Genomic DNA, 13,988 nt, shown 5'->3' on the forward strand with positions numbered 1-13,988 from the left:
GTATATATTTCGCAGACGTATGTTTTACAATTTAATATTTCACTTTTGATATACGTATAACTCTTTATATGAACTAACTCTTTACTTGAACCAAAGCAGTATGCAAACTCGTGGATCGTGGTGTGTCACGTTACGGTTCTGTTGTTTGATTTTAGTAAGTCATTGTTAAAAAAGTAGAGGTCATACAAACTCGAGTAATATTATAATAATAACAAAGATCTTGAAATAAAATTTTGAAACACAATACTTTCTCACATATTTTGTAGCTCAAATACTTAATTCGAGTTAGTTTTTTTTTTTTTTTTTTTTTTTCTAATTATGTTTGGATATATTCAATCCTATAAGTTAAAACGTGATTACAATCACTTCCTACTTGTACTATGAAACATCCCTTCACTAGATGCAGGACTTGGGCCTGGTCCAGGACAGGACCCAAGTTCTGTAAATAATAATTTGATTTTTAAAAATTCATATATGACTAAAAATGTAAAAAGGAAGTATATAAATGTATAAATATGATGAAATCCCATCGAGATATTCAACATCTAATGATTGCACATTATGTCTATCAATTTCATCTCCGTTCTTTGTTTTATTTCTATTCTTTTCTTTCCGTATTCAGTCTTAATCACTGGTTATCGGAATATCGTCGCGTAATACTTAAGCGAAAACGGTACTCCCTAACTCGCCACTCGCTTATCGTTCGCTACCTTGTCGCTCTCTTCTCGTACTCGTTCGTTTTCATATCCGAGTTCGCTCGCGTCTCAGGGATTCCTTCCGGTTACGATCTCCTCGCCGTCCTCGTCCACCGGCACGGTGGAGTGGTTGTAGAGTCCCTGCGCCATCAGCTGAAGCGCCAACGGATTCTTCTGACCGCTCGCCTTCTTGATTTTCGCCCTCTTGTTCTGAAACCAGATCTTGATCTGCGCCTCGTTCAGACCCAGATCCTGCGAGAGCTGCTGCCGCCTCCTCTCTGTCAGATATCGATTCTCCGTGAATTCCCGTTTCAAACGCGTCAGTTGTTCGGCGCTGAAGGCCGTCCTCGGCCGCTTCTCTTCCGGCGTGCTATTCTTAACGTTCTGCGAACGTTTCACTCGCCTCGTACGCGGTCCTGAAAACGGACAAAGGAACTGCACATTAATCTTGGCGCGTCTCGTGACCGGGAAGCAAGGCGGAGGATCAGAAACATGTTGGACTCATTGTCGGTGTAAAAAAGTTCTCGTCAATTTGTCCACACCGCTCTCTGATTCAGCGTTTTTGCAATGACTCGAGAGAGCGAGCGAGAACACCGTGCGGAGGAGAAGGACATCTCTCGCGCGGGATAACTATATCTGATCAACTACTTCGGAATTTACCGAAGACGGAAATAGTTCGATTAACCGCGGAAGAACGTCGTACTTGAGATTCTATCCGAGCTTCGCGCGCACTGTATTTCAATTCCGCGCGATCTACGTTCTTTCTCCCCCCTCCTCTCCCTCTCTCTCCCCCTCTCTCTCTCTCCCTCCCTCTCTCTCTCTCTCTCTCTCTCTCTCTCTCTCTCTCTTTCCCCTCTTCCCCCTTTCCCTCTTCCCCCTTTCCCTCGATGTTAATTTATATTCTCAATGTCGTTCCCGACACGACAATTATAAACGCGACACCATCATATTGGCGCGAATAATTAATAATTGGGTTTTTATTATTAAAAAAAAAAAAGGAAAACAAGAAGAAAGTCTGAAGAATCGAGTCTCGAGAGTTGCTCGCCTCTCTTATTCGTCGCGACAACGGTCGGAACTTTGCGAGGTATGCCTTTTAAAGGCCCGTAAACAAGCAAGCCGATCACCTTGTATCGCGTGTGTCATCGAAAAGTAACGTTCATCGGCGGCGAGTTTCGAGCATTAGCATTACGTGTTTTCCATATTTTACTTAACTATATAGATAACGCGATCGTCTAGCCGGCGTACACATCCGCGTGCTTTTGCGTGCGTGTTGCAGTTACTATCGATTTTATTACTATTATCTCCGTGGAAACCGTTAACCGGCTCGTTCCAGTCGTTTGTGATATATTGGGATATATCTTTATGACGCCGTAATTATTACATCGATCGTATGTAAAGTACACATAATCACCTTCATTATTATTGCTACTAAAGGAACGTACTAAAGGGACTACTCGCGTAGGCCTCCTTCGCGCAGTTCCCCTTCCAGAAGGAACAGGACAAAAGTGTGCAAAAAGGAGGAACTTGGACCGAGAGCATTTTGCAGGCAGCGATCGTCAGTGTTACTGCCAATGTTATTATCGCTTTAAAAATGCGCTAAACATCGACTTCGGCAGCGCGAGAAATTGCAACCGCGCTCTCCCTGCCGCCACGATCGGCCGAGCACGCCTCAATTACAAGTAACGAGTGGCGGCGCGCTCCGCTGTTGAACGACCGTTAATTTCTGCCCTATCGATTTTCAGTCTGTAATCTCTTTTTTATTAATACGCTGTTACGCGACGAGGTCTATGATTTCGCGCTGCGCGAAAACTGATACGAAGCGGAAACTCGTTGCACAAAGCATGCGCCTTGTTCGAATCGAAAGAAGATTGCATTGTCCCATCGCGCATCTACGCATTCGGTGATCCTCGCTCGTGAATGAAGCTCGACGAGCGATCATTCGCGGCAATTAACGAGACGATTATCGAGCGGAGGCGCGCGCGACAGTTTCGACGAGGAACCGAAGCAGCTCGATAGAGACAAGCGGAAGAAAACAGCGGAAGGAGCGACAATGAGGACGAAGGGGTGGACGGGGGGAAAGAAGTACACGTCCGAATGTAGGACACTGATTGCGGAGAGTAGTTCGTGAATGTAGGTTTTACACAATTAAACTGTGCGAACCAGAGCAGGTGGCATCGAGCCGTACGTTAACCTCTCGCCTAGCTAGCCCCTAGATTCGCTCTCTACTGCTCATTTTATCTCTCTCTCTCTCTCTCTCTTTCTCTTTCTCTCTCCATCTCTCTCGTTTCTTCAAGTCAGATATAACGTATGCGACTCGCGCGATCCTTCCGCGCGACGTCTCCTGCGCGCGGGAGAGCGCAATAACTTACCGCGTTAATATATCGAGCGAGATGGGCGCATTAGCGCGTGCACGTCTCGACGATCGTATCGTTTATTTTGTAGAGAGCGAACGATTACGTGTCTCTAATGAGAAAACGCGTAATTAGACGCTCTCGAAGCGGAGATCGCTGTCATTTGTCAGCGAGGCGTCGCGAACAGATCGGGATTTGTCCGCGTCGTTGGCACATGGGCGATTAGTCATTGGAATAAGTTTATCGAATGCACGAATACGATGTCAGTTATAGGCAGCCGGTTATTTCGAGTACCACAGGTACTCGGTTTCATCAGAGTCTTTCGGATCTTGGGTGCCTGAGCGGTAGCCGAGTATTCAAACTCACAGAAAGTTACCTGAGTAATGCTGGAAAATTTACACGAGTATTTTTGGACCTAAATATTCGATTAGTTACCCAAATACCTCACACGCAACTCACATGAGTGCCACCACTCAGGTATAATCGGTATTCAAACTCGCGAGTATTACTCGTCTCCATTCGTCCATTACGTGTTCATCCTGTCTCGTCTCGTCTCGTTTCGTCTCGTCTCGTCTCGTCTCGTCTCGTCTCGTCTGTCGAGGCGAATAGAGTCGCTAAACCGCGCAAGTACGATTCGCAGAGTAAGATTACGTGATTACGCGCGCGAAAAGCGGCGATTACCTCGGTAAGCTCCTTAATCGCACAAAGACTCGCCCTGAGTCCGCGTGACCTCCGGCTACAAAAGCCGCGCGATAAGCCCACGAAGCGGGGAGTCACGTGCTTCACTCGCCAAGGGATTTCGCTTATCTCCGTGGCGCGCCGCGTAATTTTTCAGACGTCCTGATGGGGATTTTAATTAACGGCCGATCGTGATTTTGTAAGTACGTATGGAGCGCATAGGCGAGCAAAACATCTTGATAGGCATTTCCGACGTCTCGCGACCACGCGAGTTCTTCTTGCATGCGGCTGAAACGCAAGTCACGTGCCGCGCGCACGAAAAATCTGAATTGAATTTCTCAGCTTTTTCGCTTCCCTTATTTAACCCCCCACTCTTCCCCCATATATTCTACGTTACTCCCTCTCCCACGTTACTTTGGCGGACGTGTGTCAGTGCGATAGAATAGCTCGCGAGACGGATATTAACATGTTAGAAAAATCACATGACGTCGAGTTCTTATAACGGTACGAGAAAGAGAGAGAGAGAGAGAGAGAGAGAGAGAGAGAGAGAGAGAGAGAGAGAGAGAGAGAGAGAGAGAGATCGTTCAAGCACGATGCTCGAAACAGACGATCACGACGTTGGCATGTAATCATAGTCGAGGTAAATACGCGAACAAAGACGCACGGACGTGCAAGAACTCGGTAAAAAGATGCAATATATCTGATCGATACCGGGATGACACAAGTAGACGTTTTTACTGCAGTTTTTTGTTCTCAAGTCGCCGTGACTTGTCATGACAGGCAGGAATTGCACGTCGCGCCATTCACGTTTGCACGCACTCGTGAGCGCCACTCTCGCGTATCAATTCTTGATCGAAACTTGATCCCGACTTGAGGGCGCGAAGAAGGCGCGCGAAAGTGCGCATTTTTCACTTACCAGAAGACGGTCTGTCCGAATATCTGGTGCAATACACCCAAGCGGGCCACTGGCACTGCCCGTTGGTGGTGTTCTGCTGGGTCGCTGGGGTTCCACCGTTACTACCGGACTGTGCACTTTCGCCGTTTAACGACTCGCCGCTAACGGTAGATGACGCGGAGCAAAGGGATGACGGTCCGGTAACTGAGCTGCTGGTGGCCGTACTCCTGTTGGACGCGAGGCTTTCTACGCTGCCGCTCCTGCTGAGTCCTGCCGAATTGTGCCTCTGCAACGGCGACGCCAATCCACAGTGGGACGAGAAAGTATCCCTATTGTCTCGGGTTGCGTAATTTGTAGCATTCGGTGATTGCGGTGACAGCCGCGTGGACGGTAAGCTCAGGTCGCGTGGTAGCGAAAGTGGACTGCTACTCGAGGTCTGTACGTGGCCGTTCGATGCAGCGTGTCCGTTGCTAAACTTCGCGACCGTTTGTTTCGACCCCTTTGAGGTGAGAATGGCTTTAAGACCGAAATCCGGCTTGAGGATGTTACTTACACTGAAACGTAACGGCGTATCAGTGTCTGGATTATCGCCGTCATCCGGTGGTTGATTCTCCTGATGTGGTAGCATACGATTCGCAGGCGAGAGTATGTTGGGAGGCTGATAGAGATGAGGATTATAAGGGTGTTGGCCGCCCATCATAAGTGGAAAATCACGTAAGATTAACATGAACGGCGCAAGTATGTCCATTCCACTGAAATATCCGCTTTCCACCCTGTAAATGTCTCTCTCTCTCTCTCTCTCTCTCTCCCCTTCTCCCCCTCTCCCTCTCCCTCTCCCTCTGCCTCTGCCTCTCTCTTTCTTTTTCTGTCTCGTGTCTTACACTAGTCTGATAACGGGAATAACCCCGATAACGACGCACTAAGTCTTCGTGTTTATTCTCGTGGGAGAGAGGAAGAGAAAGAACATGTTGCCGGCTTCGTTGTCCACTTTTGTCACGCGAACCGTCTTGCGCATAGACCAGATAACTGTCAAGATAGCACGACGACGCAACTCTCCGTGAATCGCCAGGTCTCTTTTACGGAACCGTATTCGAAGTAAACACTGTGTACCACGTGCCACTAAAGTCTGAAGGAAACGCGTCGTTTCTGTACTACATTCCTCAGGGCTTGCCGCGAGTCACTGTACGAGAGAACGTTCTTTTCTTCCGGTGCTTCGCCGTCTTCCTCATCGGCTTCATCGGGTCCACTTGCGCGTACCAGTACCGTAGCGTACGTATCGCAAAAAAGTGAGCCCCCGTGACCGTACCAGCGGCACGGTATGAGAGCGGCGCGTTAATTATTGGCTCGTCTTTGGAGCCGGTCCAAACCGAAGACTCTCTCGGTATCGGCTTTTCCCGAGGTTTCCGAGTACTCCGGCGAGTGCTGTGACGGGTCTGACTGGCTGTCCATCCGTCGCTCAGTGATGTCTAAACTAGGGGACCCGGGGTCCCTACTTACCGCCTGTCCCTCCTCACCTCACCCTTGTCCCTTCTCTCCTCCTACGCCGCAGTCCGGAGTGCAGTGCACTAGACACCCTCGATTGTATCTCTATTAACTCTTCGGTCAAAAGCTCCGCCCACTCGCGTAAGGTGTGCTCCCCTTCCTCTCCCAGTCGGTATCCCCACCGCCAGTGGTACCGGTAGTAGGGGACTGCGCCACGAATTTGCCACGGATCAATGTTGCAGACGTTGGCTTCCTCTGGTGCTCCAGGTACCTTGTGTCTCGAAAAGCACGTCTTTCTCTCTCCAGGGTCTGCCCGCCAAAATCGGCCGATTAGTGAACCAAGAATATAGTATAGACCTTTTCAAGAATCGACTGTTTGGTCAAATCGGAGTCAAACAAAGTTGAATGCCGAAAAGGTCGCCGAGAAGATGCCAGAGGGTCCAGAAGTAAGCCGCTTATTTTGACCTGTCCAAACAATGACGCATAGTTATTCGTGTTAGAAAAGTCGTAGAAGAAAAAGTCCGTAATTTGTAGTACTAGTGATGACAATACCAGTCGAAAGAGGTTTCCCTGATTCTGTAGAGTGCCTGGTTAACCACTACAAAACGAAACTAATAGGTACACGATTTTATTCATATGTCGCAAGACGTCGCAAGCTGCCTTACGCCATACCGGATTTTGTTTAGAGATTCACGGTCCATTTCACAATGGACACACCGAGAATGTATGGATATCCGCGCCACTGCGAACACAATAACGAGAATATCCACTTCTCTCCGCCCCATTTCAGCTTCCCCCACTACGTGCAGAGCTTTCAGGTCTCGCCCATCCCCTTTTATCCTCGTCCCTCCTCTAGGACACGCCTACTCTGCCATCCCTTCCACTCGATTTTACCCACTACTCCATACTTTTGTTCCTCCCCACCGTGCTGTCGACCCGATCAGGCTGAAGCCAGCTAATTCGTTTCTTCGAGCCGACGAGCTCACTCTCTTTCTCTCGCTCTCCCTCTCCCCTTCTCTCTCTCTCTCTCTCTCTCTCTCTCTCTCTCTCTCTCTCTCTCTCTCTCTCTCTCTCTCTCTCACTCACTCACTCACTCACTCACTCACTCACTCACTCACTCACTCACTCACTCACTCACTCACTCACTCACTCACTTATTCCCCTCCGTGGGCCCTACCGCCCTATTCCTCGAGCGCGACGTGGATTTTATCGTCGGGCGTCGGAATCGCTTCATACAAAAATTTGCACGAACACCATCAGCCATGACCCTCTCTTGTTCTCCCTTTTTTCGGGTCCGACGGCTTCGCGACGGTTAACGAACAAATGTATTATCCACCCCACTGCAGATGCTGCTCCCTCTCCCTTTGTTCCACCTCCAACAACCTCTCCCGTTAGTCTCACTCTGTGCATTGTCTACGTACGTCGTATATATCTGGTTCTTCTCACCTTCACATCCATTTCGGTGTTGTTCATTTCTAGATCGCTCAATCGTATCGATGTTTTGTGCACACTTAGAAAGTTAAAAGGGCAGCTTGATCCAATCCCTTTTGTTGAGCCCCGCGCGTGACCTGGCAATCCGATTACTGTGTAATGTACCTTCCACACGCAGCTTGATGTTTGGGTAGTTGCAAAGTTGAAAGAGTTGCGCACTATGGAGCACACTATGAAGCAGAGTATTCACTAATACGCTTTCTTGGATGATCGATAGTTGTAGTGATTCTATTCTCGTATTCTATTCCATATCCTTTCGATTTAACGTGGACCGTCCAGAGCTAAATCGATTTCATACACACACACACACGCACGCACACACGCGCACGCACACACGCACGCACGCACGCACGCACACACACACACACACATGCATACACACATTCGACAACTTTTTTTCATTCCTTGACCGGCGCTTTCGGGGCTTGCTGGTAGGATCATCACGTGAATCAGCGACGACGATATGCTCGCTCGTTAATCGACGGAACAAAATTACGGCTATTAACTCTTTAACGTCTAATGCTCCTGCTGCGTCGGAGTGTGTTCCTCGGTCCTGACATGAGACGGCGCGAGACCGCTCATTAGAAGCACGCAAGACGCATAAGGAATCGTCGTTAAAACGCTCGCAATTAAAGCCACTAACGAAATCCGCCTAGTCGGTGACGCCGATGTAGTTTGCACGCGACAAGTCAGGTGTTTCGCGCGGTAATTGACGAAGACAACTCGAGCCGCCGTTCACGCCTAAAGAAACACGTCTTTCGTTCTGTTCGACAACGACGATGTAAAGTATACGACCACGGAATGCTGACGATGAATGTTCCCTTTAACGGCTCTGATATAATCGCGAATGGAAAATTCGCAGTTTTTAGTTTCTTGAAATGGATATTTGAATTGTGTACTACCCTGCGAAGTTTCCAATTTCTCGCTGATTTTTTTTATTACTATAATTATTATCTTGTTTGGATATGTTGATATTTTTAAGTAAAGTTATATTAGATGAAGAATGTGACAATTGTTTGTGCATTTTTTTAAATTTGTCAAATCTTTTGGACATTTTGTGAAAATCACGTATCCATCATAGGATTGACGATGTTTCACTGTTATATTCAAAACAGATTAATTGAAAAGAAAATGTAACGATAAATTAAAAAATATTTAATTATGCGCTACCAAAGAAGCTCATGTTTTGACGTTGAAACAAAGCGAGATATTTTAATCAAGTTGTTTCGCTCAGCGTGAATTAGTATATTCATTAACGTCGTTTGATGAAATAATAGACAACGAGCGTGTGATGCATAGGAATGAACTTCCTGACGTAGGTTATCGCGCACAGCACAAATCAACATTTTTATCGGCGCGATCAGTTGGTCGAGGGAGCCTCGCCTAACGGAGAACATTGTAAATTACGGGAGAATCTGATCCGCTTTCTTTCCTTTTTGTATTAATTATCCGTCCGTATATCAATGGCCTTCATAGCCCGAATAATATCAGCGCGACTTACCAACTACTAGTTCCGCCGATGCTAACCAAGTTGTTTATGCCTTCCTGCCGTTAACATATCATCTCATCTTATTTAATTATCGCCGGTGCTGCTGATCACCCGATAGTTTTGCAATAATTAAACCGCTCATCAGTCGGCCAACGTAACGCGGTAGCTGACAATGACGACGATTATAATCGTTCCGTTACTGAAACCCGCTCTTAAAAATTGGAAGGGAATCGCCGGCGAATTGCACTGACCGTGTCCTATCACTCGCGTCCACTTCGCAAAACAGCCCCACCCAATTCCGCGCGCGAGCCATTCTACCTGCTTCGTTAAGGGAGCGGAGGACAGGCGGCTGCTACCTTTTTGCGGCGCTTCGCAGCTTCGTCAATGTTCACGGCTGTCGTTGCTCGCTCCTTGCCGGCCTGATTCTGCTCGACAGACGGCGATTTCCTTTATTTCCACCGGTCGTGGAATCATCATCTTCGTGAACGTCCGCGAGGAAGTAGGTAAGATCGCCGGCGGTTTTATTAATGACCGCACCTAGGGACACCAGCTGCCACGTGAGCCGCGGGGCGATCATTAGCCGCGATGTCGTTCCGCGTAAGGACAATAATAGAGATAGCGATCGTAAATAACTATAATCTGTCCATCTATCAATAGCGTCTATCCGAGCGTTAGTGATGCTACGTTTCATGGGAATCGTCCCATGGGGAAGAACGTGGTTCGATTATCCAAGCTGGTTCACGCTACAGCCCGAGACGTCTCCTCCGCCACCTTTAAAGAGACATATCGCGGCTCCGTTATGCGACAAAGGGACGTTTGATGAAGCGAATACGAGGCTTTGGATCGCCAAAGCGAGAGAGAAAAGAACACGTTGCGATATTCATCTCGCGATTCACAGTACGTGAGAGTTGTGTGAGAACTCTATGTTCTTATTAGGCGACGTGTTTTCAGTAAACAACTATCTCAGCCGGGATATAAATTACCAGCGTGACTACTAGAGGTTATCCTTTAATCATCGTCTGGCCATAGCACGCTTCGTCGTTTCGTCGCAAATTACAATTTGCGAGACTGTCGAGCGCATTGTTGGCGGGTCATTACAAACACTCCTGTTTGGAGTCGGGCGATCGGCTCGTTATACACATTGGGACAGGAGCAAATCACCGAAATGCAAGTCGCCTTGATCCCCCTCGTTAGAAAGCGCACGGGGCCGCGAACTCTTTCTCCGAGAAAGAAAGAGGGAGAGAGAGAGAGAGAGAGAGAGAGAGAGAGAGAGAGAGAAAGAGAGAGAGAGAGAGAGAGAGAAAACGCCTACGGCGAGACCAATCGCCGCTCTGGGACGTCAAGGATTGATTGGGTTTTTCGTTTCGCGAGTCCTCCACCCCACGTCTTCCACCTCGTGTCCCTCTTGCCCTCGCGGAGCCAGCACCCTAAAACGAGCAACGAGACGCGCGGAGCCAGCGCGCACCGGCGATCATTATTCCCCGAGCGCGATTTGTAAACGGGTTCTATTTATGGCACTGCAAACTCTATAATCAGCCGCCGCAGGGGCGACGACTTATTTAGAATAATTAATGCAGGTACGACCTCGTGAACCGGTCCGCGGCCAATCGCCACCGCGGCTGCCCCACTATCCTCTCGGCGGAGGGGAAATTGTAGGCGTAGTCGGACTCGAAAGCCCGCCCACGGTTGAATCTCGCATGCAACCTCGCGTGCAGGTACAAGCCGGGGGGAGAGCCTCTCTTTCTTTCTCTTTCCGGCTTGTGCTCCGGGTTCCCCTCTTCTCGCCGTCGGACACGAATGCCGCCACCGTGCTCTTTTTCGGAGCCGGACGATATTTTCCGGAACGCAAGAACGCAGAAGCCGGCGCGTAATCACGCGCGTGCGAGAAAGAATATCAGCTCGTAGTTTGTCTCTAGTCTCGTCTCGTCCGTGATTCGCAAAACTGGGTCTCGGTGGGCTCATCGCGACGACTTTTTGGACAGGATAGCCTAAACCTAAATCCTGCTCACCGCGAGAACTCTCGACTGTTGAAGTATACGAGCGAGAACGATTTTCAGCGCGGAAATTCGACGATTGTCTCATTCGAAATTTACAAGTAATAATTAACCTTAAATTCATAATCAAGAACAGAAAAAGCGATCTGTAATACGTTGAACATCGATTTGAGGTTCTAAACGCTCCGCATTAGCCGCTCCTTTTACTCGCGCAATACTCGCTCTCCCCTCGCATCATAGGCACCCATCACAACGGATCCATTCACGATCCTTGATAACGGACCTACACGCGAATGATGCACTCGAGCTAAGTACGCGATCAATCGAAACGATCGGCGAGACAGCCAACTAGCTGGCGAGTTAGCGAACGATCGAGCGAACGAACGGTCCGACGGCCGGGCTGTGGAGAGGTCTGGATAAACGGTCTCTGGCAAAACGGATCGTCGCGTCGCTGATTCCCCCTAATCCAGTTTATAAACCCTCCACGACCACACCCACTCTCCCGCCGCATCCACCCTATATCCACCCTCGATAATGTTCAGCGGTGTTTTCACGGGGGGCGAACGCTCGCCGGCTAGTACACCACTATTTATACATCAGCGCCGCGCGCGAGACCCCGGCGCTGAGATAATGTACACCCGGTACATGCGAAGATAACCGCACCCCGGGGAAGCCCCGCTGCTTATGAACCGTTCTAACACGATGGGGAACCGCAAAGCATTCCGCGCGCGTACTGATTTATCGGCGGGGAGGTGATAAACGAGGCAAGTTCATCTCGTCGAGCCACTCGCCTAGCCCGGCACGAAAACTGTCCCGGCAACTGTTCCGTGAAAGCATGCCCCGGAGCTTCCACGTTTATGCTATCATTCACGGATTGCGCGAGCGTACGCCCGTGAAACGTTCATAGGGAGAGAAAGAGAGATAGAAACAGATAGAGAGACAGAGACAGAGACAGAGAGAGAGAGAGAGAGAGAGAGAGAGAGAGAGAGAGAGAGAGAGAGAGAGAGAGAGAGAGAGAGAGAGAGAGAGAGAGTGAGAGAGAGTAAGAGAGAGTGAGTGAGAGGGGGTGAGAGGGATAGAAGGATAAAGGGAACACAACGAGACTCGCGCGATTACCGAATATCTCCGGGAGACTGAAATTAGAGTGCAATAGATGGGACTAGTTTGATGTACTGTTTGCCTCGCAACATAACTATAGTTACTCCTATCATTTGATTTCTCCTGATAGATATATACGTTCCTGCATGGAAAAGAAAAACAAGTCCGTTAGTCTCTCTCTCTCTCTCTCTCTCTCTCTCTCTCTTTCTCTACCTGAGTTTTCTGTTGCCTGCTTGGAGCCAAACGGAAACTTGACTGCAGGAACAGAGAGATTATTGCAGAAAGTTTGTGTTCGGTTATATCAATCAAGAGTTTTAATACAATTGGATGTTTGGACGAATGCAACACCGGTAACAGAGGTATTATTTTTCACTAAGTTTTCGTATCTGGTTGTCACACAAAATTGTCAATTTAGCGGCACGGATTGAAATATGTTTCCCGTCTTCGTAGAATTTACTCTCCATTTTGTCGCGCACACGCGCACGGTTTACGTTGAGTAACAGAAAATAAATGTAAACCGCGTATCCGACACTCGCTACGTCCACTCGTGCACTCTCGAAACAGAATGATCGCTCGGTCACCGTGCTCTCCGCTTATTGCCGCGAAGAAGACGCGCGTGCACGGTCGTCTCTTCTGCGTAGGCTACTCGTTGCCACAGCAATATGTGGCAGAAGAACTTGCTGTCAACTTCTTTTAAGTCCTCGCTGGAGAGACGATGTTGATATTTGCTAAAGCAGAAAACTGTATCCGCAGTAGTTCGCAAATGCTGACATCTGTATCGTGCAAGGCTCGTTGGAATATTAACCCTTCTTTGTGCAAAATGTTAGTGGAGGCTGTAAACAGTGAAAGAGAGAGAGAAAGAGAGAGAGAGAGAGAGAGAGAGATGCGACATTCTAGGGATGCAGCACTCTAGGCGGTCTTAAGTGTTGTTTGGAAATTTCACGTGAACTTTTTTCAGTCTTTAGAGCTATTATTCATATTCCTTTTCCTTTCACATATTTTTCTACGTTATTCTCTACGGCACTCTATACGAAACGTGTTTTTTTGAACGAAACACGTTTGCTTCACGTTGATGGTAGTACTTTCCACGCTGAAAATTCCACGCTGATGTAATTTCTGCGAATGTTGATTACGATGCGATTCGTCCGCTCACACTCGCGGATAGTTGTCGTCGATGGCGGACGCGCAACAAATTCAATTGCGCGGCACTTTGTTTTCCATATTGATTGTCTCAGTCGAGCGACGCGACCATAAATTCAATGAGGCTCTAGTATAACCGCCATTAATCATGCTTTATCGTTTTACTCGCCGAAGGGTGGTAATTTATAAGGGAGGTACAACATACTCTAGTCAGGCATGCGTGTTTTCACATGCCGCACTGCCACGCGGTAAGAAAAGTGCAATGCATCTTGATTGGATCTCCCTCGCGAAAATCGATCTCGAGAGAACTAACAATTACGAATATAATATCGTATAAATCTCCCTCTCTCTCTCTCTCTCTCTCTCTCTCTCTCTCTTGAAGGATAGAGAGAAAGATCGGCAACAGAGAATTGTTGGATCGTGCTATCGTGAATAATTTATTACACGAAACATTTTTAGACCGATGTGAGAGCCATCGCTAAAGTCTGTGGCTCGCGCGGCGAAGACATTTCTCGCTCTTCGAATGTCGCTAATTTTGCTAAAGACGCCCAATCAACCTTTTCTCACCTCGATATTTTAATTACTTTTTATCGCTCTCATCCACCGTTAATTAGCGCGTATTAAAAACACTCAAGAAACACTCATCTCAACGAGGAATCGCGAACATAAAATCTC

The 13,988-nt window shown here is 48.1% G+C and overlaps 1 protein-coding gene across 1 annotated transcript; it reads right to left on the reverse strand.

The window, feature by feature from the left end:
• Positions 1-339: 339 nt before the first annotated feature.
• Positions 340-5,423, reverse strand: LOC105182914 (segmentation polarity homeobox protein engrailed). The gene is made up of 2 exons (XM_011140703.3): positions 4,641-5,423; positions 340-1,111 (listed from the first exon to the last, which is right to left on the reverse strand). Exons 1-2 carry the CDS (start codon positions 5,365-5,367, stop codon positions 765-767), a joined length of 1,074 nt encoding a protein of 357 aa, XP_011139005.1. The 5' UTR covers positions 5,368-5,423; the 3' UTR covers positions 340-764.
• Between the last annotated feature and the right edge of the window lie 8,565 nt (positions 5,424-13,988).

The sequence above is a fragment of the Harpegnathos saltator genome, unplaced genomic scaffold (assembly GCF_003227715.2).
Source record: "Harpegnathos saltator strain DR-91 unplaced genomic scaffold, Hsal_v8.6 scaffold10, whole genome shotgun sequence".
In the NCBI taxonomy this organism is placed as follows: Eukaryota; Metazoa; Arthropoda; class Insecta; order Hymenoptera; family Formicidae; genus Harpegnathos; species Harpegnathos saltator.

Bases quoted from the DNA above. Each gene is read 5' to 3' on its own strand.
- LOC105182914 (XM_011140703.3), bottom strand. From the start codon at position 5,367: ATGGACATACTTGCGCCGTTCATGTTAATCTTACGTGATTTTCCACTT. The intron at 1,112-4,640 runs GTAAGTGAAAAA...GTCCGTTTTCAG, and splicing joins TTCGGACAGACCGTCTTCTG to GACCGCGTACGAGGCGAGTG.